This window comes from Protopterus annectens, chromosome 6.part0 (genome assembly GCF_019279795.1).
Source record: "Protopterus annectens isolate FY-2018-M chromosome 6.part0, PAN1.0, whole genome shotgun sequence".
NCBI classification, from domain to species: domain Eukaryota; kingdom Metazoa; phylum Chordata; order Ceratodontiformes; family Protopteridae; genus Protopterus; species Protopterus annectens.
In genome coordinates this window covers 804,199,352-804,222,322 of record NC_056737.1, presented here as the reverse complement: position 1 = coordinate 804,222,322, position 22,971 = coordinate 804,199,352, and the positions used below count along the sequence as shown (strand labels likewise).

Sequence of the window (22,971 nt, the reverse complement as noted above, 5' to 3'; positions counted from 1 at the left end):
AGGATAGAGTTTTTCAGGTGTAGTATATTCCCTGCAGTCTTTCTATTGGGAAAGTTGGTGTCACTGTTTTTTAGGGATCATTCTGTTAGGGTCAATAACTTGTACTACATCATCTAAAGTGATTCCATTAAATGAGGTTTGCAAGAAAACTATTTGGAAAAAGATTTATCTTTAATTGTTACTCTCCAAATGTACAGACTGAAACTGATGTAATATTTAGCGCAGCTTTTTATAGAGTTCTGTTTCCAGGCCACTAGTGGTCCCTGTGAGAAGTCTGCAATGGTACTGTAATTTAAAACACTCAAATGAATTATGGGAATCCTGAGAAATAAGGCAGCTGTGTCTTTTTTGACCCTTTATACCTTACCAATATGTGCCCTTAAAGTTTACTTCCTTTTCCATGGTTGAATTTGACAGTACTTATCCAATCATCCACTTCCCATTTGAAGGGCGTTAATGTTTCACACCACTTGAATTTCAGACAGAGTCTATTCCAGCATTGGGGAAGGTGCTGTGTAATGAACCTATCGATTCACCACTTTTGTTTTGTTTTTTGGCTAATGAAAATTTAGATCCATGGTTCTGTTTTTTTGTGGGACTGTTTGATTTATGCAGATAGAAGAGATCAAGAACCACTGGGTTTCTAATGGCACTTAAAGCAAGGCAGATATCTTTTCTCACAAGTCTATTAGATATTGAATAAAGGGACAGTGCTTCCAGTCTTTTCTGTTGGCTTAGGGTTTTTAAGCCAGTGGTGGTCTTAGTTAGGAACTTCAGCATTGTTTTAGTTGATTGATATGTCAAGTGAGGTACATCCCTTCCAAATAGGGCACTGTATTCAATAATTAGCCTAATCAGTGCTGAATATAAATGGACAATGATCTCTTCAGATCTGGAAGACATTCCTTTGCCCATTAGCTGCACTAAGTAGGAGGGCTTTCAGACTCACCATCACATGATAGTTAAAGGAGGTGGAATTATCAACCCAGGCCCCAAGGTCTTTAACAACATTCTAGTTTTGGAGTGGGGCATTGTCAGTATTGCATGCTGGGGGAAAGGTGTTTACCAAACTTGACTATGTTGCACTTTTTAGCATTTAATTTGAGCCCATTTTTACTGCACCAGCTATTTACAAGTGTGGCTTCTTGCTGAAGGACTTTGACATCAGAGGAGGAGTTGATAACTCTCAGTTTACAGTCATCTGAAAACTTGGTTAGTCAGAGGTCTTGATCATGGTCTGTAGATCAGAAAAGTAAACACCGAACAAAAGAGATCTGAGCACTGAGCCCTGTGAGATACTACTGGTCGCCTTCATAATCTCTGATGAGGAGCCTGCTACCCACACCATGTGGGTTCCTTTAGTCAATTTGCTATCCATCTTACTACATAGGGATCCATTTGTAATGCATTATGTTTACGAACTCTTCAAGAATGAGGAATTGTGTCATATGCCTTGACCAGATCAAGGTAATGCTGTGTGGACAGCATGACTGCTGTCAACAACTTGTGTTACCCTTTTGAAGAAGTTAACCAGATTCATTAGACGAGATCTACCCTTGACAAAGCCAAACTGCTGTGCGTCTAGTTTATTGGGTCAGTTATAATATGTTTCATGGCTTTGCAAATAAGACTTGTCAGGCTGATTGGCGTATAATTCCCATGGAAAGTGATGGGGGCACCCTTGTGGAGTGGTATCACCACTGCTGTGTTTCAAACCTCAGGGACAAAACTAATGGCTAAACCCAGGTTAAATAATTTAAGTAGTGGCTGCCAGGGCTTGTTTAGTATTTAGCAATTGATTAGTTTAGGACACACCATTGTAGTTCTCTCAGGTGTGGACTGTGTTGACTTGACTGACATTCCTATAGGCCAGTCAGTTAAGTGTAGTGGTTGGGATGGTTTTTAAATGTTATATATGATGTTGGCATTTTCATTTGTTCCTCAACAAATGGGTTTGGATCTGATCCTCCGATCTGACTCAGCCACTTTTTTCATAGTCTAGGATCGACTCTTGAGCTCCTCCCTTTACCCATAATGATTTACCTCAGATCTCGTTTACTGCTCTGTTGATCGGTTGAGATTTTTTCCCTCTTGGGCTCTAGGCATTTTTTTTGTTTTCTGAGTGATAGTTGAATTTTTTTCTTCAATACTCATTCTTTTTCTTTAGTGCCTTCCTCTCTTTACCTTTTTAGACCTTTTTCTTCTATCCAGTGTAGGCTGTATCCTACCATCATTGATAGTCTGTTCTCTTTTTTTTTACCTCTCCTGAGGTAATCTTTTTTATCATTGTTGGCATATTCAAAAAGCAGCAACAAATTTTCTTTTTCTATTTTTTTTTCTTCTTTGTACCATTCCAGTATGGATGAAAAACCTACCAGTTTCAAGAAGTCCACTTCCTGTGGGAATAAGATACCCAATATACCCAAGTCTGATGTGCCCAGGGAGTGCATGTATTGTTTAGGGCCTGCTCACCTTCAGATTTCATGTGACATCTGTGCGGTCAGGGATAGGCGTAACAAACTAATTTTATAAGGTCATTACCTGATTCCTCTTCTGTAGTTCCTTCTACATCTGAGGCTCAAACCCCTTGAGAAGTTATAAGACTTTGGAGACTAGGGAGTCTAGAAAGTGCTGTCCTGTCTAATTTCCTTCAGCTCCGAGTTCGAAGCCGCCTTCAAAAATAAAAGCAGTCTCAGATCAGAACTCACCAGATCCTACTTGGCCCTAAGGTCAAAAAGGTTTATGATCTGACTTCATCAGATTCAATTGCATACCCAGTCAGATCTCCTCAGATCTGGTGTCCACACTTCCATCCAGAGACGGTATCTCCAAGATTAAGATCACCTTTTCTAATGGATACTCCAAAAAAGCCTTCTCGTCCTTCCTAAGCATTCTTCTCCATCAAGTCTTCCCAGAGTCTGAGCATGATGTGGGTAGAATAATTAGACAGTTCCTTACAGCTCAGATCCAGATGAGGTTCCTTCAGGCTCCGTCCCCCAACGGATCCATGAGCAACCTTTGACACACCCTATAGTGACCCCTTCTCCAATCGGGCCTGTGGTTTCAGAGCTGTCAGATCTGAAGATCCCGAGAGTCGAGGCATTGGATCTGAGAATGTTACCTTCTTTGACTCCGACTCTTTCCCTGATCTTTTTGGATCTGAGTGTTTCAGAGCAGAATGAGTCTCTGAGCTGAAGCACTGACATCAGATCTTGGTGGGGGGGTGACCGACTCTGATGGTTTTGGAACTGTTTCTTCCCCTTGGTGCCTTAGTGTTGGACAGCTCAGGTCCCATTCCCTCTTATAGGGCAGAATTCCGAGGAGTGGAACATTAGCTGAGCTGAGAGCTTTGGTTCTGGGGAGACTGATTTCTACTTATCCTGGACCTTCTGCCTTAGCAATAGTGGAAAGGGTTTTTTTCCCATTCGGGGGATTTTTTGGCTGTCACTTCTTCGAATCCTATTCCCATTCCTCCTCCAAATTTGAGTGTTTGGTTTCATCATCTTATTCCACAGGGACTGCCAAAACCGTAAAAGCTTCCAGACAGTCCCTGCACAGGGACTTCCCCTTTCTTCCAACACTTCTCCAGAGTATCCTACTGAAGAAGTTCCTCAGAAGAAACTGCAAAAGGAGACACTTGGATTCTCCTCAGGAATTATTGACAGAGGACACTGATTTCGAGGGTTTCCCAAATCTCCACCAGAAGACATCTCATTTGTAGACATTTTAGAAATCCTGCACCATAAAGGTGGATGGTCTTCCCAGCACCCTTCTCAGGAGGAATCTGTGTTCCTGAAAGCTTTCAGGTGTGGCCCAACTACATCTTGGGTTACCCCCCCCAGTGAATGAGCTTATCGACCTGGTCTCCCACTCGGTATGGAAGGAAATGGATTCCATAGAGCCCATCCCCAAATGCGCAGACAGGATTCTCAATCAGACAGGCAACATTGGTCCAAGGGGATTCCTGTAGATGCCATGGTTATGTCAGCCATGAAAAAGGAGCTAGCTGATCAAAGTTCCTCTGTCTGTCCCCATAACAGAGAGTCTAACACTTTGGACAGAGTGAGTTTATGCATCAGTGACCTTTGCTATATGATCATTGAATTACCTGGCACATTTTACTAGATTACAGAGGGACTTAATAAAGGAACTCTCTGACTTTACCCCTGGGTCCATGTTGGTGGAGGAAGTAAAAACTTATTCTTCATGACTGGCCACCCTACAATCTCTATCAAACATGTCCATGAGATTAATTTGTCATGCAGCTGAAGGTTCCTCACATACCTCTCAACCTAGAAACAGCAAAAATCTGGACAAGGCCCATGAAAAATAGGTACAAATCTGTACGTTGATTAACATGTAATTTGCACACATAATTACATAATCCCACCCACTCCAATGGAATTGTGGGATACCAACTTTCAAATGCAAACTGAAGAACAGACAACCAAAATATGGCATCAAAGTTTCCCCTGCAGCCATTCCAATGTCCCATTACCTGGCTATTTCACCCCATTTACCATAAACACTAATGTGTGCATACTGCTTTACTTCTACAGTAATTATTTGGATTTTATTTTTTGCATTTTACAGCACAATAATGCACAAAAACTAATATACATCTGGTAAACAAAGCAGTACTGTCTCACAATGAAAATAGACTTGGCATTAAAACTTCTCTGGCCTTGAAACTCACATTCATTGAAACAGCATTGAAACCCACACCAAATCCAAAGAAAATGCATCTGGCCAGTAGTGGATAAAGATTACCTTTGGGCTGTTTTCAAATCATTGGCCCCTTAGACACAAAATAAGAAACATACATGTGTTCTTTTCTTTGCTATCCCTTCCTGACTTTATTAAATTATATTCCTTGTATAATACAGTACACTTGTTAGACAGAGTGCATTTTAAATTTATTGTTTGAACATCTTTCCAGTAGACTGTACTGTAGGCAATGAAACAAAATGCATGAACCAATAATGACAAAACTGCCCAATTCAGAACATTTCCATCATGAAAGTCTACTTCCACACCCACAATATAAATAGAATGACAGTAGTGTAAGCCATAGGCATCTTGCACAGCTTCTCTCACTTATTTTCAATTTCATTTTTTTTGGGGGGGGGTAAAAGGACATAAACCAGGGGCACATTTTAAACATTGCTTGTATAATTTTGTAAAGTTGCTAGAATAAAATGTTGTGTTACCACCATGCATTTCACTAGTCTTGAACCCAGGACCCTATGCACTACAGTCAGAGCAACATACCACTGTGCCAAATCAGCAGCTTCCTGAAAAATAGGAAGACTGAAACTTAACGTCTATCATTTAGTGAATTAATTTCTCACCACAGCTCTCAACCTCTTATCACAAAAAAACTGGACAAACAAAGCCAATAATGTCTCACTATAGCTCTCAACTCTTAGCACAAAAACCTGGGGAAAGCTCAGAAGTGGTGGTGGCTAGAGACTTTAGGCTCTTTTTACCCTGTACTCAAGGTATAGGGTTTGAACCCGAGTACCTCTAGCCACTAGGTGCATTAAATGGGGGGGGCATTTATACACACACACACACACACACACACACACACACACACACACACACACACACACACACACACACACACACAGTTCATTCCACTGCAGAGTTAGTCATTGATGATAAGTTCTTCATTCTGCCGTAGAATAACAGCAAAGTTCTTCGTTCCGCCGCAGAATAACAGAAACCCACTCACATTTGAGCACCCATTCCGCCACAGAATAACAGCAACCTGCTAGCATTTGAGCACCCAGTCCCCGCAGAATAATCCAGTAGTGATCCTCATAGTGCTCATCTGATGATGATCCCCATAGTGCTGTGTGATAGCAATCATTTATTGCCGTTCCCGCTCGCATTTGAGCAGCCAGGTCAGCCGGAAATGTGTGAGCTCCTTGAGCTCAATTTTGACAGACTGGTAGCCCTGAGAGAGCTGACATCATCGCGCACATGATGATGTCAGCTCTAACAACACAAAAATTAAAAAACAAAAGAAAAACAGAAATGAAGTGGTGCCACTCTGGAATCATGGCACCCCTTCATTTGGACCCCAAAACTCAGTAAAATCGAGTAATTTGGCATGGTTGGGAGGTATGGTTCCTCATGCTGCAGATCCACTTGTGCAACTTTGGGGAGCCCTTTAAAGTGTAATTCATCATTGCTCCTTTTGATGGATCCTTCCTTTTTAGGGATCACCATTAGAGACACTTTCCTGTAGTGAACAAGATGGAAAGACCCTATCAACCATATGAATCCATTTTTCTACCCTGCAGAGATATTTCTCAAGAAATCAGCACAGTGGTAAGAAAATGTGGCTTCGGAAATCTCAAGGGCCTTTTCAAGATTCACGTGGGGATTTTTCACACAGGGTCAGATGGGGAAATAATTATAATAATGGAAGACACCGCCCACATGTCAGAGTGGATCCACAAAATCAATGGTCTCAAGATTCTATCTCGGACAGACCCTTCCAGCATTCTTGAAAGGTTGCCTGACTGTTCTTCTCTGGAGACAGTCGGGGGATTCTTGTCTTTGCACCTTGAAGTCTGGACAGCCATCACAAAAGACATATGGGTGCAAAGAATCATATCCAGAGGATATTTTATTCCCTTTGTACAAAATCCACCAAGGGTAAGAAAAAGTCACCTTAATGTCCCACCCAGTCAGTGGGACCAAGCAGCTGTGGAAATACAAAAGCTGCTACACAAAAGTGTCTTCCAAGAGATCCCACCAGACCAAAGATGATCCTGGTTTTTACTCCAGGTTCTTTTTAGTGCCAAAGAAAATGTGGAACCTGAAACCCATACTAGATCTTGGTCATCTAAACAAATTCATAAAGAACTCCAAATTCCAGATGGCCATGGTTCAGTCCATTCTACCTTTGCTCCAGAAAGGTGACTGGATGTGGTCTATAGATCTGAATGATGTGTACTATCACATAAAAATGAACAGATGGTCCTGAAGATTCCTTCACTTCTAGCTGGGAGCCCATGATTATCAGTCCAGAGCCCTGCCCTTTGGTCTCACCACAGCACCCAGGGTGTTCACCAAATGCATTGCAGTGGTTGCAGCTCATTTAAGACTGCATGGATTCAGGGTATTTCCTTATTTAGATATCCGGCTTCTCACTGCATCAACCAGGCATCTATTGATAACTGCCAGAGAGTACCTTTTTAAGTTGATTCTCTCTAAGTATCACTGTAAATCTTGCAAAATCAAAACTTCAACCAGTACAAGTCCAGGAGTTTATAGAGGATTGCCTAGATGCAGTGAATCTTCAAGCATTCTTACCATAGAGCAAAATTCTTACTCTAAGGTTACATGCCAGTCACATGCCAGTCAGGTTTTGTCTCATCATTTTCCTCCAGCCAAATTGATTTTAAGATCTCTGGGATTGATGTCTACTGCAATCACATTAATACCAACAGCTATGTTTCACATGAGAATCATTCAGTGGACTTTACAAGTGCAATGGTCCATTTTACACCAACCCTTACAATTTCCAGTAAAACTGTCCAGGGTATGCAAATACTCTTTAGTATGGTGGATCCAATCCAATGAGATTTGCTAAGGTCACCCCTTTATCCTTCCTCCACCCATCACCATGTTGACCATGGATACCTCTCAAGTTTGGATGTGGGGGGGCATTACTTGGGACAAACTGTTAAAGGCATGTTAACCCCAGAAGAGACTGAATTGCATATAAATGCCCTGGAGATGAGAGTGATCGTGTTAGCATTGCAGGCCTTCCAGAACACTCTCCCTCTGGGGACAATTGCTATTCAAATGGATAGTATGTCTGTGGTTTGATGCATCAACAAACAGGGGGAACCAGATCTTACCCTCTTTGCCGCTAAGCAATGAGAGTTTCTCAGTGGGCAATGTCATCCAACTGCACATGCTAGGAAAAGCAAATGTAATAGCAGACAGGCTCAGTAGAGCTATTATGATGCCTCACAAGTGGTCTGTCAGTCCATCAATAGCAAACATGATCTTCCTCCCGTGGGATTAACCATGCTGCAGCCTATTCCCCTCTCCCTCAACAACAAGTGCAGCAAGTTCTTTGCCGTAATCCCCCCTCAGGGACAGTCACTGAGAGATGCTCTAGTCCTCCAGTCTTCTTTATGCTTATCATCCCCTACCCCTAATTCCCATGTTTCTTCAGAAAACTTTCAGTTTGAAGAGCAAAGTAATCCTCATTGTCCCCTTTTGGTCTCAGCAGATTTGTTTTCCCTTATTGTGGTCTCATCTAGTATGTTGTCCATGGACACTGGACCAGAGTCCAGATCTCTTCTCATACCCATCAGGCCTGACTCATACGGACATTCCAGGCCTCAAATTGACTGCATGTTTTATTAATTTCTAATGATGGGTAGACATTCCAGGCTTTCCTCTTTTGTTCGAAGAATTTTGTTTTCATCTCAGAAATTTTCATTATGGCCTCAGCAGAGAGATATGGAATCTTTCTCTGCTGCAATCTCTGCTGCCGTAGAATGTCTAACATTTCATTTTCAAGGTGGAATTTCAGACTGTTCTACATTAAAGAGAAGAGGCTCCCCTTTGCCATTTTTGATTGGCTCGTATACCGGCATAAGAGCCAATCAAAAATCCCAAAGGGGAGCCTCTTCTCTTCAATGCAGAACATCCCGCTGTTCCGTATTGAAGAGAAGAGTCTCTGTTTTGCCATTTTTGATTGGCTCGTATGCTGGTATATGAGCCAATCAAAAATAGCATAGCAGAGCCACTTCTACTCAGAATGAAGTTGTCTGTGTACATCTAAAGAACGGAGCATGTATTCTCCTTTATTCTCAAATTTAGGGAAGAAAACTGGCAAACTGATGATTTAATTGATATTTGCTTCTGATGCAACTTTGGGTAAGAAAGATGGATTTGTATGTAAGGTGACTCTGTCCTTAAGGAAGATCAAGTAAGGTGGTTTTGAAGAGAGTGTTTGGAGTTCAGAGATTCACCTTGTTGAACTTATAGCTATGAGAAAAAGTGTTTTCCAAGGAAGAAACTTGAGGTCCACTTTTGCGGAGGGTTCAAAGGGTGACTTATTAGACTCTGTAAAACTAAAGCCTCTTCTAAATGCTGGTTGCTTGAGAGTGCCGGTTGCTTGAGTCCCAGATAAATAGGATCTTACTGTATTGGGGATTTAGTGACTTAATGAGAGTGAAAGTCTACACACATCTGCTAAGGGTGCGCTGCCCCCTTGCCCTAGACAGTTTTTAAATTCCACTGCCTTCTAGTCCTGCGGTATGGGGGAATGTACATTTTCAGTCTCTCTTTTTAATGTCTGTTCTTGGTAAGTATAACTTACAGTTATAAAATTATAATTACAATTTCAGTTCACTGTTTTTTTTCCCACTTTTTTTTAATTTGCCATTATACTTGCAGCTGGTTGGGCCTGACAGTTTTATACATTTGTATAACTGAGCACAGAATTTGTTTGTGAAGCTATCTGATGTGATGATGTCTAGTGTGATGTTGCCGTAAGTGAATTTTGAAACTTCAGACGTACTGAAATCTTGGAATTTGAGATTTTGGTTTCAGTGAGTTTAGAAATTTACAAGATGAAAGTGACTAGTTTGTGATATGACTATACCACGGAATGAGTTGTCAGGAGAATCTGTACTGATAAGGACCAGATGAACAGTATAGCGACTATGCTATCAATCTGTATAGCGACTATGCTAACAATCTGGTTTACGGAGTTTTTTTTTATTAAATCTAAGAACTTTTGGGTATATCCTACATTGGAAGTATAAATACTTCAATTTATTGCGGGTTAAATAAAGTCTCCCAAAATAATGGAGTACTTGTTTATATGGAGATCATCAAGCACATGCAAGAACCTTACGTGATTTTTAGGGGACATAGAGGGTGTTTTATAGCAGGCTGTATACTGATAGGTGGTCCTGGTTATTGTGATTTTGAGTTCAATGAGTTCCATTTGTGGGTCTCATATGGTCCTTAACGAATATGGAGATACTTCCATAGTTGCCATCAGATCTGAAAGCATGGTATGTGCAAAACCCAAGTGTGGAGGGAATACGTTCTAAGCATTTAAACCAGGTTTCAGTTATTACACTGATAATGTGTTCCATGTGCAGGAGAGCAGTTAGGTTGGGTGGTTTGTTTTGTAAGCTTCTGATATTTAGCAGAGGCACCTTAATGGGATCCTGTTTTGAATATGATTTGTTAGTTATGCTTGAGTGTCCATTAGCTGCATTCTGCAAACCCTTTAGGTAGTACACTCACTGAATAACTGGAATGAAGTGCATGCCATTATTTGCAAAGCAATTAGGATTATCGAGCATCTCATCCCATGGGAACTACACCAACTGTTTAGTCAATTTTTGAAGCCAGTTATCTTTTGTAATGAAATGACTCTGCAGTCATTAATTAAGATTGAGTATTAATTACCTGTAAAAATAGTTTTTGTGGTGCATGCACTGTAGGTTTATAGGTTGGTACTAGGCTATCGGCCCTAGGGCCTATACAAGCCTAGCCATAACAATTCCCTGGATATTTCTTCCCACAATGTTTACTTCCCTGGACCCCTGTCTAGCAGGGCGACTGACATGAACCCCGGGGTGAATTTCCTATCTCCCATCCAGTCGTCAAGGATCCTTTTGAAGAGGGCCAAGGAGGCGCTCTGCTTTACATGTATGGGCAGTCTATTCCAGAGTATGGGGAATCTCTGGGTCAGGAACCTATCCCTCCAGCATGTTTTGTTCATTGTGATGACAAGGTTTAGATCCCTGCAGCGTGTGGCTGTGCGGGATTGGGATTTCTTTAAGTGGAATATGTCCAACAGCTCAGGGTTTGACATGGCCTTGTATGTTAAGCATTGATTGCCTCTGAGTAGACGATATGCCACAGAGTATAGCTGGAGTTTTTTTAGACAGTCAGCATATGGCATCTGCTTTAGGCCTGTGATTCTTTTAGTGAGGTATTTCTGCAGACTTTCCAGCTGTTGCAGCTATCTTGTGAGGTACATACAAATGGGGCGTTGTACTCTATAATGGGTCTAATGAGGGATGAATACAGTGGGACAATGACCACCTTTTTTTTTGGATGAAAAGCCCTTAGTGATGAGGTGTGCCACATAGAAGGATTTACTGACTGTTGCAGCGATGTGGTTATCGAAAGTGAGACCACTGTCCACCTGTGTCCCTTAGTCTCTCATCAGACCTTTGGTGTTTAGTGTACTGCCACCTATGTGGTAATTCATGGGTACATGGTTTTTCCCAAAGGGGATAACTATACATTTCTTGGCAATAAGCTTGAGCCCATGGCTCTGGCACCAAGCATCTGTTTCTGTAAGGACCTTTTGTAGAATATCCACATCATTTAGGGATTCAATAATGGCTCCCAGTTTGCAGTCATCTGTTAGCCAGAGTCCCTTAGTGTTGGCCTGTACTTCAGAGAAGTAGATGCCAAGCAAGAGCGGTCCCAGGACTGAACCCTGTGGTACTCCACTTGTCTGGAGCTGGATTTGGAGTTGGCTACTTTTACAGTCTGGGTTCTGTCAATAAGCCAGTTAGCAACCCATCGAGTGACGTAGGGATTTATGCCCAACTTAGTAAGTTTATCTATGATTCCAGAGTGGGGGATGGTGTCGAAGGCCTTGGCGAGGTCCAGATAGGCTGTGTGGACCACCTTACCCTCGTCCACAGCTCTGGAGACTGATTTGAAGAAGTCACTCAGGAGACAAGATCAGCCCTTCACGAACCCAAACTGGGTGGGGTCCGGTGTTTGAAGTTTGCCAATATCTTTGTTTATAAGTTCCATGATAATACATTCCATGCCCTTGCAGATCAGGCTCCCCCCGTGTGAAGTGGGATAACTGTAGCTGTGCGCTACTCAGTGGGCATGAAGCCTGAGGTGTGGCTGTGATTAAACATGGCACTTAGGTGAGGTGCCACTTCATTTTGTAGTTCATGTAGTACACAGCCCGGGATGTCATCTGGTCCCATGGATGCTATATTCTTAGCTTTGGAGAGTGCAGTTTCTACCTGTGTGGCCATGATTGCTGGAATTTGGCAATCTTTTGGTATTGAGATGGGTCCTTTAGGGGGGTGAGAGGGGGGTGAAGTTGGCACTAAATCGATCTGCCAGGATATTGGCAATATCCTTGAGATCAATATATTTAATGCCATTCTGTTGTAGCTCAGCGCAGATCTGAGCATTGCCATTTAGATTCTTGACATAACTATGGAATGCCCTGTGGTTGTCTTTGGAATCTTTGGCAATTTTATTTTAGTAACTAGCTTTGGATGCATACTTTCTTTCTTATTGTATAGCACACTCTGACCTGTAGAACTTAATAATACACCTTGAGATGTGCTATGCTAGCATTTTACACTTAGCAATGAATTGTACACAGAACCACTAGGGTAGGACTGTTAGTCTGAGATAACTTAGCAATTGCTTTGTGTTTGAATTCTGTCAAGTCATCATTCTGCAAATAACATGATATTGGCCTTTCCATTGTTTTCTGTTACGGCTGTTACATCTGTGACCAGCTTCAGCTAGGAGGAACAAAAGAATACCCCTGTCACAGATATGAAATTGCCACAAGTATGGAATATTTCATTAGTACAAAGATCTCCGTTAACCATATTACCAAAGGTAAAATGCATATTAGTGTTCTAATATTTTGTTTTTTTTGGAGAGCTCTGTGAAATGTGTCCTTCATACATTTTAAACTGTTTAAATCATGTGATTTTCATCATTTTCAGAGTGCTTATGCCATACCTACTTTGGCATTTTCTTTCCTTTGTCACACATCTGTGTTACCCATCTACTGCGAGCTTCGCTGGTGAGTAGGATTTTTATAAGTATAGTGGTTTATTAGAGCATTGACATACCAAGATTTGTGACACAGTGGTTAGATTACAATTTTGAAAAGTAAGTTGTTAATGTGTGACAATTTATTACAAGACTATAACTGTACTTTTAATATTAATAGAAACATATAAACTTGAGTTTGAACAAGACTCTCATTCAAATAAATGTTCATCTGTGTACTGTTTATTACGGGTCTGTAACCCATTCCTTATTTCATTACCTTTTTGAGTTTCCCTGTTCTTACATATGCATGATTTCCTTCCACCTCCACAAAACTGGCTTTGTTAAATTGTGGCTATATATTGCATTTACCCTTGCCCTTCATGCAAATTGTCATTGGAAAGGGTTTGCATGTTAACTGTATTCTTCTTCTTCTCAGACAGAAATTCTTAAAAGTTTTGTAACATAAGGTAGAGTCTGACTCCAGGCAGACTTAGATTACTGAAAAAATATAGTCTACATGTATTACTGAATTATTTGGACTTGAAAAGTCATGTGTTCATTTGTCAAATTTATAAGCTACTGCTTTTCAAGAAACTTGATTGCAATAACCCAATGTTTTCTAGTGTTTCTGCTTCCACTATATCTATATGTGTGTGTATATATGCAAATGTGTGTTATTTCTATATGTGTGTGTGTATATACATGTGTTTGTGTGTGTGTGTGTGTGTGTGTGTGTGTGTGTGTGTGTGTGTGTGTATATATATTTTTTATATGTGTGTGTGTGTGTATATATATATATATATATATATATATATATATATATATATTTATAAATATATATGTGTGTGTGTGTGTGAGTATATATATATATATATATATATATATATATATATATATAGATAGATATATATATATATATATATATATATATATATATATATATGTGTGTGTGTGTGTATAAACTTATGTGTGTATATATCTATATTTATCTATCTATATAGTTGGATTTATTGAAGTGCATAACTATTGAACCTCCGGCATTTCAAAAATCTACACATCAAAAGAAAACAAAGATCACAAAAAACATCAACAAGTTTTCTTTTGTAATCCAATCACCAAAACTGTAGCACCCATTCAGCCATTCATACTTAATTTGTCTGAACAGTGGCTGTGTTATGCAAAGGGTTTTTCTTGGTAAGATGTAGGCCTTAATACTGTGGACAGGAGTGTTCATTTTTCATTTTATGTAGAAGTATTGTGGCAGTTTGCTATTTTCATTTCCAAGTGTAGCGCAGTAGTAAGAAACAAAAGAAAAAAATGACCAACTATATCACAATCTCCCAGACTGTATACAGTAGTATACCAATGTCTCAGTACACGAAATAAAACCTATAAAAACACAAAAAAACATTGTTTTTGTTTCTGGGGTATGGGACAACCTCCCTTGCATCCCAGCATCTCAACATCTTTATGAAACGTCGAGAAAATTGTATCGTCACTATACTGTGAGCTCCGTTGGAACTTACCTTTTAATGAAATAGTTGTCTGAGTTCTAGATGTAAATTTGACCACTGCTTTAATGAAACAAGTATTAAGCAAACTGAATATCACACACACACACACATATATATGTGTGTGTGTGTGTGTGTGTGTGTGTGTATAGGTGTAGATATATATATGTGTATGTGTGTGTGTGTGTGTGTGTGTGTGTGTTTAGATAGAGTGGTAGATAGATAGATAAACTACATACACATGTGGATGAAGCTATATCAAGCTTAAAGATCAATTAAGCTGTTTGTTGACAGCCAATTAAGTGAAAAAATATCAGCAAGACAACAAATTATTGACCAACTCATTCACCAAAATATATATTCATAATTTTCAACAATGTACAAAACTAAACACTACAGAAAATAACACCCTTATAAACACTACACTTAAAACAGACGATAAAATAGCAACCAGGATTACTGAAGATCATTGCCAGCAGCCTCACTGCAAAGATCACAACAAGTAAATAGCACACTCACATAAATGTATGTGTGGGAAGCCCCAGATGTCCCCTCATACATAAAATATCCACAGTTTTCCACAAAAGCATAATGTGATTAAATCTATTTGATGAATAGTACCAATGATAAATTGGCACAACACTTTCATATTTCGAGGAAAAGATAATCTGTATATCTCTGTGTCTGTGCGTGTTTGTGTATGTGCTCACGCACATATCTCCTCATATAAGATATTGCAACAACCTTGATTTTTTGTGGCCATTCATATTCATACTAACGGAGCATAATGACTAGACTAGGACCTTTATGTTGATGGCAAACCAGTCAGTGGCCATTTCATTAAAAAAAAAAAAAAAACACTTTGACAGAGCACAGTTGTTGGCTAGCCTTCTAATTGATGTAACAACTCATCAAGTGTACATATACACACACAGACATTAAAAGACACAATCTTACCCCACACATCATTCAATATTCACACAGCCTAAGGCACAAAAACACAAACTAAACACTTCTAACTGGTGGTGGTAAGCTCCTCATATCTCCAAAATGTATATAACCAACTCTGGGATCGCATTTACCTGGCGGTGTTACATATACGCATACAGACATCAAAAAGACGTTATCTTACCCCAAACACCATTCAACATTCACACAGCCTAAGGCACAAAAACACACACTAAACACTTCTAACATGGGATGGTAAGCTCTTCATACCTGCAAAATGTATATAACAAACTCTGATATCACATTTACCTTATGCTAAGTGTTTTACACACACACACACACACACACACACACACACACACACACACACACACAGACACACACACACACACACACACACACACACACACACACACACACACACGCGCGCACACACATCAAAAGACACTATCTTACCCCAAACACCGTTCAACATTCACACAGCCTAAGGCACAAAAACATACATTAAACACTTCTAACATGGGATGGTAAGCTCTTCATACCTGCAAAATGTATATAACCAACTCTGATATCACATTTACCTTATGCTAAGTGTTACATACACACACACACACACACACACACACACACACACGCGCGTGCACACACACATCAAAAGACACTATCTTACCCCAAACACCGTTCAACATTCACACAGCCTAAGGCACAAAAACATACATTAAACACTTCCAACATGGAAAGGTAAGCTCCTTACATCAGCAAAATGTATATATATCCAACCCTGGGATCACATTTACCTTGGGGTAAGTTCTACTCAGGACACAGATTCACACAAATACTAGTGTCATATAACATCCACCTGTCACATCTTTCATGCAGTCCACACTTACCTCTCACATCCATCGCAGTGTGCACAACAAAAACATGTAACTTTTGCAAATATTTTCAAACATGTACTGTATTCCTTACCTGTTTGCATTCTGCTTGCTTCTGGACAGCAACCATTCATCCCATCATATACTTCTGAACACTTCATATAGTTCGTACCTGTGCACACACACGCATACTTTTGATCTCTCATTCCAACTGACAGAACCTCAATAAACAGCATAATATGGACCACTCATAGCACCACCATTACACATGCACTACACTCTTTTGACCATGCAAACTTTATTTCCTGCTTACACACACACACACACTTATGATCACTTAGTCCAACAGATAGAACTCATACAATACTATGTTGTTAATTGCTCAATTAAAACACTACCAATGTTCTTCATACTGATCACTGCTACAGAAGCCTTAGCTATATGGGTTATATTCTGCCAGTGATATAATAGCCTGCCAGCTTCCAGACCTTCAGGGAACCTTACATATGCCCAAACTGTCAAACAGCTTGACCTGAGCTGACTAAAAGACACATTTGGGCACAAAGCCTTCCAAGCTTTGTTGCTGCCAAAGAGTATGCTCTGCTGAGGGTTAGGAGGATCGACAATCTGCTTGTGCTTTCCTTTGCGGATAAATTCCCTTTGAGGAAGATACCTTCCATTTTGTTAAAATTTGTAGATGTCTTATTTCCTTTCTCTTCAGGAAAGTTATTTTAAAACTAGGAGTGTTATTTAACAGACTGTCTTGAAACTGCAACGTTCTTTTAAACAGAGGACTTGTTTCTTTCTCTCAATTTAAAATAGTGTATACTAACTGAAAATTTATTTTTTGTGGAGAAATTGTGTTTATTTTTCCATTGTGGGGCTGCCATAATGTTTTAAAGTGCTTCTCACTGTGTCTTTCTTTGCTGTCAAACAGTAACTTTTGTTAACTGTTAGTTTTACTGGCATTTGCTGCTTATCTTCCCCTGGAAAGGGGCACCATTTAAAACTTGACCATGAAACAGCCTACCAGTCACTCAGCTGGTCCTTCTTCCAACCACAAAAAGAAAAAGTTAAACAAACAGCCTTTGCCACCACAACAGGCTAGCAGTTTGCCTCAACCAGAGGTGGGCGACTCTGCTGTGGCCATTTGTTGTACCTCAAACTACTCATGTTGTTTCCCCAAATCACTCTGATGTAACACCTACAGCCACTAGGGACCAGGGGTAATGTCCTCTGTGGCTGTTGAAGTTCCCTCATTGGGCAAGGGAAAGCCACTCTTGTCAGTCCCGGGAGAGGGAACAGAGAAGGTTTCCCTGTTCTGTCAGAATTCTGTGCCTGCCCCTGGGGAAGCAGCTGCTGCCATTAGTAACACCATTGGTCCATTTTTTGCCTAAAGCAAGCAGTCAAGCATGTGTGTACTCCTCAAATTTCTTTTCTTGGAGTAGTTTACTGGAACCAACTCAGGGTTTAATTCATTCCTTTTGATCCTTGTTGTAAAGTAGTTTCTGGTAAAAGAAAGAGAGATTCCTGTTTTCTTAAAGAGATTCAAGATTGTGAATCTGAATAGGAAGATGCAGGGTCAGATTCAGGGTTTTGTCCTCAGATTTATGATTCAGACTCAGAGGAGAGCAGAGTTCCTGATTCTGATTGTGGGGGGTTATATTTCCCTGAGCCTGTTACTAGAATATCCCAGTGGGAGAACACTGACGTTTCTCAGTCCCTCAGAAAATACTATGAGTTGTTACAGAAGAATTTTCCAGAACCTATACCCATTGCTCTTGTCATGCCTGCTTTAGTGGATTGTGTGATATTGCCTGCAATTTTTCTGGTCAGCCAGCTGTCCCTAAAAAGGCAGATATGATGTATAAAGTTCTCCAGTCTTTTAATGTTTTATACATTTTCCCAAACATGGCCCTGCAGCTACATCTTTAGTTGATCCTACTGCTGCTAAGCGTTTAGTTAATTCCAATCCTAATCTTTCTAATAAGGATGTTGTCAGGCTCATGTGTTAATTTTTTTTTTCTGACAAATTGTGAAAGTGTGAGGGATGTTTTATCTACATTTTCTTCTTGTGAAGAAAAATCTGTTTTAAATAGTTTAGCTTATTATGTCACACCTGTAGATCAGAGTGTATATGTACCTTTAAGAAACTTCCAGTGATGTAGCACTTGTGTATAAATACTGAGCACGTGCAAGCAAGACTGCCATTTTGTAATGAGCTGCAGAGGTGTAAGCATGTATGTATGTGTAGTAGTCAGTCAGTTTGTTGGTTTATATTTTACGTTGCTGCCATTCATCCTCATGTGTTTTTATGTAATAAAGTATATAAACGAACACCTGAGACTCCTCATCTTAACTAGTTACACAAGATAAGTGACATTTTATTTATTTTATTTATTTATTTATTTTACATTTGTTAACTGGGATGGTCCGACTGGATACATGTCCTTTTTCAGCAGAGGCCCGGGGAGAAAAGCTCCAACAGAGTTACATTGATAATTAGGTACAGTAAATGAGCTGAAAGAACTTAACAAAAACATAGGCTATTTACATACAAGTACAAGACTGCCATTACTATTTCTGAGATTACTACAAATGTAACATTAATAACATATTAGCAAGGACGGTAGGCAGTATAATGACATAGAGTTAGACAGGATACATATTTCTTTATCACAGTATACAAAGTACTTATCATCTTAGCTAGTTGTTTATGTTTTAGTTAATGGCACAGAGCTAGTCTGGGTTTGCGCAAGGACATAGCCAGTGTGACTTGAAGTGGAGTTTTAGACTATATTTGAATTGACTTAGAGAAGTTGCAAGCGTGATGTTATTTGGGAGAGAGTTCCATATTTTACCAGTGGTGTTGGCAAATAGCACGCCACCACCTAGGTTGAGAGACTTAGTTGTTTGGACAAGGAGTCTGTTTGCTGAGCAAGGCAGCTTAGATTGGAGTAGGGAGTCATTAAGTTTTTTAGTGCTGGGGTATTCTCAGGTTGTTTAAGGATTTTGAAGACCTCTATGAGTTGGGACTGGTGAAGAAGGTGTGGGAATTCTATCCATCCAAGCTTTTTCAGGTTAGTACAGTGGTGTGTTCTGTAGGGTAGGCCTGTAACGAACCTGGCAATGTGATTATAGCAGGATGAGAGCTTGGCCAGATCAGATTTGTTAAGGTGAGTGAGGACAGGAGAGGCATATAGTAGGGTAGAGAGAAGGTGTGAACGGGCTGTGGCTGCCCTGGCATTCGGGGTAAGGAAGGCTTTAATTCTATATAGGGTTCCAAGTTTCTTGTTGACTGACATAATGGCTTGGTTGATATGTATATCAAATCTGAGTTTATTGTCAGTGTTTACTCCTAATAGCTTTGTATAGGTGTCTGGGGAGATGATGGTCCCATTATTGGATTTTATAGTGAAGTTTTCAGTCTGAGATCTATTGGTTGGGTAGAAGAGAAGTAACTTGGTTTTGTTTTGATTTAAGATCAGGAGATGGTTGGCAAGCCAGTTTTCGACTTTGGTGCAGCTATGTTGGGTGGTAGTTAGTAGATTTGCAAGAGAGGCATTGGAACATATTATAGTCGAGTCATCTGCATATTGAATGCAGGTGGCTTCAGGGATGACTGTTTGGATGTCGTTTATGAAGACTGAAAAGAGGAGAGGTCCTAATATGGAACCTTGAGGAACTCCTATGGTATTTGGTAGTAGGCAGGAGAGCTTGTTTTGCCACATTACTGCTTGTTGTCTCCCAGTGAGGTAAGCTTGAAACCAGTCAAGGGCTGGAGTATCTAGATACAGGGTTTTAAAGTATATAGAAGTAACTGATGGTTTACCATATTGAAGGCTTTCGATAGGACCAGGAAGAGAGCGGAGGATATTTTTTTATTATTCCGGTTAAGATTAATGTTTTCAGTAAAAGAGAGGAGGGCAGTGGTTGTACTATGATGGGGTCTGAATCCATGTTGAGAGTCTGTGAGTAGTTTATTTTGGGTTAGATAGAGCATTAGTTGGTTGTGCATGCACTTTTCCATAATTTTGGCAAGTGGTGATAGTATGGCTATAGGTCTATAGTTGGATAGTTCTGTGGATGAACCTCCTTTGTGGAGTGGAATAACATAGGATATTTTCCAAATTGAGGGGATTGAGGCCTCTGTTATGGTTCTGTTAATTAGGATTGAGATAGGGTAGGCTACGACATCTGCAGCAATTTGCAGGTATTCAACATGGTGTCAGACTGGGATCCAGAGTCAAGAACATGTGGCACTCCGTTAAAGTTGGAGGATTATATAGGAGTGGATCATCCCTACTGCTCAAATGACTCGCAAAAACAGGTCAGAAACGAATTCCAGGTACTAAAACTCGCTTAAATGATTTTTTTACTCAGTGAATATAAAACAAAGCACTCAGAATGAATTTCTAGTTAAACTAAATGTCAGAAACTGTGATATATTGATAAAAATATTCAAAATAATTATGAAAGTATTTGAAATGATATCCAAATTGCATAAAATGTACAAAACAAGGAAAACGACCTTATGTTTTCGCTATTTGCTACTTTTTTGCATTAATTAAATCTTTTTAAAATATCTAAAGTCTACAAAGTGTTTGCAAGTTTGTGCTTTATTACAGTGCAGCTATTTTGCAAAATACACCCATTCAAAGAATATTTTGCAAAGTACAGTATTTTGAAGAGTTTACTGTGCATTTCAGTGCTATTACATGTACCTGGTATGTGTGCATGTTCGTACATAAGGGCCATATTTTACACTGTGTTTAAGCATACTATGTTGGCATGGCAGAAGGATTTCACAGACCCACTCCACTTGTATTTGTCAGTAATGTTGCTGAAAATTAGTGTGTGTTTGGGCAAGACTATGATATTTTCATTCATGTTGCATTTTCTGACAAAGATGCATGTATAAAGGCATTTATTCTGCTTAACTTAGCTGGTTCAGTAGCCATTGAAATAGAACATTCATTTCTGTATGCACCTGCTGTGTTTGCAGGTGAGGGTGCAAATCACCATATAGTGGTACTGGCTGAAATAAGGAAGTCCCAGAGTGCTTAAAACATAAATTTAGAGAAATGTGTAGTCCCCAAATGAATAGTACAATGGAAAGGCACATATTTTATACAAGAGATCAAAAGCCTGGTGAAACTTTTGCAGCATATATAACTGACTTGAGAAATAAGGCTAAAACGTGCAGATTTGGTGATTTAAGGGATGAGTGGATAAAGAAAGGCATCTGTGTGGTATTAAAGATGATGCAGTGAGAATGATTTTGCTTCAAGATAGTGATTTAACTTTGAATAAGGCCACAGAGATTTGTCAAATATACGAGCTCACAGAAAAGCACACAAACATGCTTACAAATGTGAACAGCTGTGGAAGGAGCTGCAACAAAGCTAATGTTGATAGTGTGCAGCACATGGTTAAAAGATGCAGGCCAAGGGGTGGAGTTGCCACAGCCCCAACTTCAGTGAAACCCAGAACCTTTCTAGCAAACTCTAAGGCATGTTCTGCAAAGTGGACATGCTCAGTGAAGCACAAGAGCGAGTTAGCAAACTCAAAGCATGTGCCCTCACCTAGCCTCATAGTCAACTGCCGTAATTGTGGTAGCAGTTATGAATTTAAAAGAGAAATGTGCTTAGCTTTTGGTCAGTAATGCTACAGATGTAAAAAAGTGGAATACTTTTCAAAGGTTTTGTAAATCAAAAGAGATCAATTCTTTTCTTAAGAGTACATTCCAAGAGGTAATTTGATCAATTAGAAAGCTGTAACCCTACTTTTTATGTTGATGGTGCATCTGTGATTGGTGAAACAGTCAGTACAGTAGATTTGTGGGGAAAGAATGAAGTATTATGTACTATTTGGATTAATCCATAGTTAAAGTTGATACTGGCTCAAAGTGCAATATTATTTCAGCAGAAACATTTGCTAGAGTAAAAGCTGGTGAGAAGCTTGATTTCGCTAAGTGTGTGAAGCTTGTTGCTTATGGTGGTAAAGACATTCATACCGAAGGCTCATTAGTGCCTTCATGTTATTCTGCTGGGAACAGCTATGACTTGCAAGTTTGCTTAGTCAAAAGACACGTACAGTCATTATCAAACCTCAGAGACAGTTTGAAAATGGGACTGCTTCATTTAATAAGGAAGTCCACCATGTAAGCTTGAAAGACAACTGTTCAAATTTCACCCAGACTATTTTTTCTACCTATGCTGATCTTTTCAAAGACCAACTAGGCAAACTCCATGAAGTTAGACCCTGAAGTCAGCCCAGTTGTCAGACCAGCACAGAAAGTTCCAGTAGCTATGCAGGGTAGAGTCAAAGCCAAACTAGACAGAATGGTGCAGCAAGGAGTGATTTGTCCAGTAGAAGAACAAACTGAATGGGTATCCTCCATGGTAGTAACTCATAAGAAAAGCTCAGATATTAGAATATGCATTGATCCATGAGACTTGAACAAAGCACTAAAATGACCTCATCATCCAGTGCGTACAGTCAAAGAAGTTGCTGCTCTTATGCCAAATGCTACTGTTTTTTTTTCTGTCTTGGATGCAAAAAGTTCATTTTGGCATATTTTGCTTGACCGTAAATCTTCATTGCTAACCACTTTCAGTACTTCTTTTGGCAGGTACAGATTTTTGAGAATGCCATTCAGGATGCATTCTGCCAGTAAATCTTTCAGCATGCAATGGAGCAAATTTTTTTCTGGATATCCATGTGCTATTATAGTAGATTATATTCTTGTAGGAGGCAATGGTGAAGTCAAACATGATAGAAACCTTAAGAAATTTCTA

At 39.8% G+C, this 22,971-nt stretch overlaps 1 protein-coding gene across 1 annotated transcript in view; it reads left to right on the top strand.

Moving 5' to 3' along the window:
- SLC38A6 (solute carrier family 38 member 6) overlaps nucleotides 1-22,971 on the top strand; it is a 1,040,054-nt gene that overhangs the window by 790,058 nt on the left and 227,025 nt on the right. Inside the window, 1 exon segment of the mRNA XM_044074482.1 lies at nucleotides 12,786-12,865. Within this exon segment, the coding sequence (XP_043930417.1) occupies nucleotides 12,786-12,865 (80 nt within the window).